The 1,367-nt window shown below is 49.1% G+C and overlaps 1 protein-coding gene across 1 annotated transcript in view; it reads left to right on the forward strand.

Annotated features, from left to right (window-relative positions):
- Positions 1-610: 610 nt before the first annotated feature.
- hsf4 (heat shock transcription factor 4) overlaps positions 611-1,367 on the forward strand; it is a 12,776-nt gene continuing 12,019 nt past the window's right edge. The window contains exon 1 of the mRNA XM_012818671.2: positions 611-1,129. Within this exon, the coding sequence (XP_012674125.1) occupies positions 1,004-1,129 (126 nt within the window). The 5' untranslated portion in view covers positions 611-1,003. The remainder of the gene's footprint in view (positions 1,130-1,367) is intronic.

Genomic DNA, 1,367 nt, shown 5'->3' on the forward strand with positions numbered 1-1,367 from the left:
TATAAGGAGCTACGCCTTAGAGCCTGTTACTGCTGTCAACTCAACTCAGTCTGTTCTGAGGGCAACAAAATATTAAATCAAAGTGACATGGAGAAACAAGAAGGGAAGAGACTCACACACATATGTTCACACTCCCTCTCTCTCTCTCTCTCTCTCTCTCTCTCTCTCTCTCTCCCCCACACGTGCGCGCACACACACACACACACACACACACACACACACACACACACACACACACACATACACACACACACACACACACACACAGAACATACATACACATACCTCTTTCACACACAAACATGCAGACACACACACACACGCACGCACACACACACACACACACACACACACACACACACACACACACACACACTCTCTCTCTCTCTCTCTCTCTCTCTGTCTTTCTCTTTATCTCTCTCTCTTTACACAGAAGAAAACACACACACACACACACACAGCGAGGAGTGTTCACTCAAATAAACACAGAGATCTGCATAAAACACCCTCTCTTTCAGTTGAGGGCTGGTGTGGGTTCATTGTGTGGTTGGGGGTAACAGTAAGGTATTATTCTAGGCTTTGTGATTTGCCGTATTGTTCCCACCACGGGCCCTTTTGTTGCGCCGCGGTGGGCATGGTGATGGTGCAGGGGGGCCCGGTTTATGCTGACGCTGGGCTGTGGGCATGACACGGGCTGATATGACCAGATGAGATACCCACAGAGGCAGCGTGACACAGAGAGGAAGAGAGAGAGAGACAGGAAGAGAAAGAGAGATAGAGAGAGAGAGAGAGAGAGAGAGAGAGAGGAAGAGAACGAGAGAGGGGCAAAGAAGAAATCGAGGAGTGCTCGTAAAGCAGCAGAAGGCCCCCCCCCATAATGGACTAGGATCCGTGAAGTCAATGCACAGACTCTCACACCACCACCACCATCATCACCAGCATCGTCCATCTGCCAACCATCACCACGACCGAGAGCGACCCTCCCCCGGCAGCCAGCACAAGCATGCAGGAGTCTCCCGGCTCGATAGGTGTGGACGGAGGATACGCCAGCAACGTCCCTGCCTTTCTCACCAAGCTCTGGACCCTGGTGGAGGACCCCGACACCAATCACTTGATCTGCTGGAGTGCGGTAAGCGAGGCACCTTACTCTCTCCTTCCCTGCCAGGTTTGTCTAATGATAGGCCTGACCTGATTTTTAACTTGAACTGGTTTCACATAGTTAGAGGTTGGTCCACAAATGATGTTTCAGCATTGTGTGTCGGATTGAAATAAGGATCTAAGATGGAGGTCAAATGTATGTTTTATTAATATTTATATTCATATTTAATGCTTCTTAGAGGACATCTGATAAACATCTAGTTATGTAG

The sequence above is a fragment of the Clupea harengus genome, chromosome 3 (assembly GCF_900700415.2).
Source record: "Clupea harengus chromosome 3, Ch_v2.0.2, whole genome shotgun sequence".
NCBI lineage: Eukaryota > Metazoa > Chordata > Actinopteri > Clupeiformes > Clupeidae > Clupea > Clupea harengus.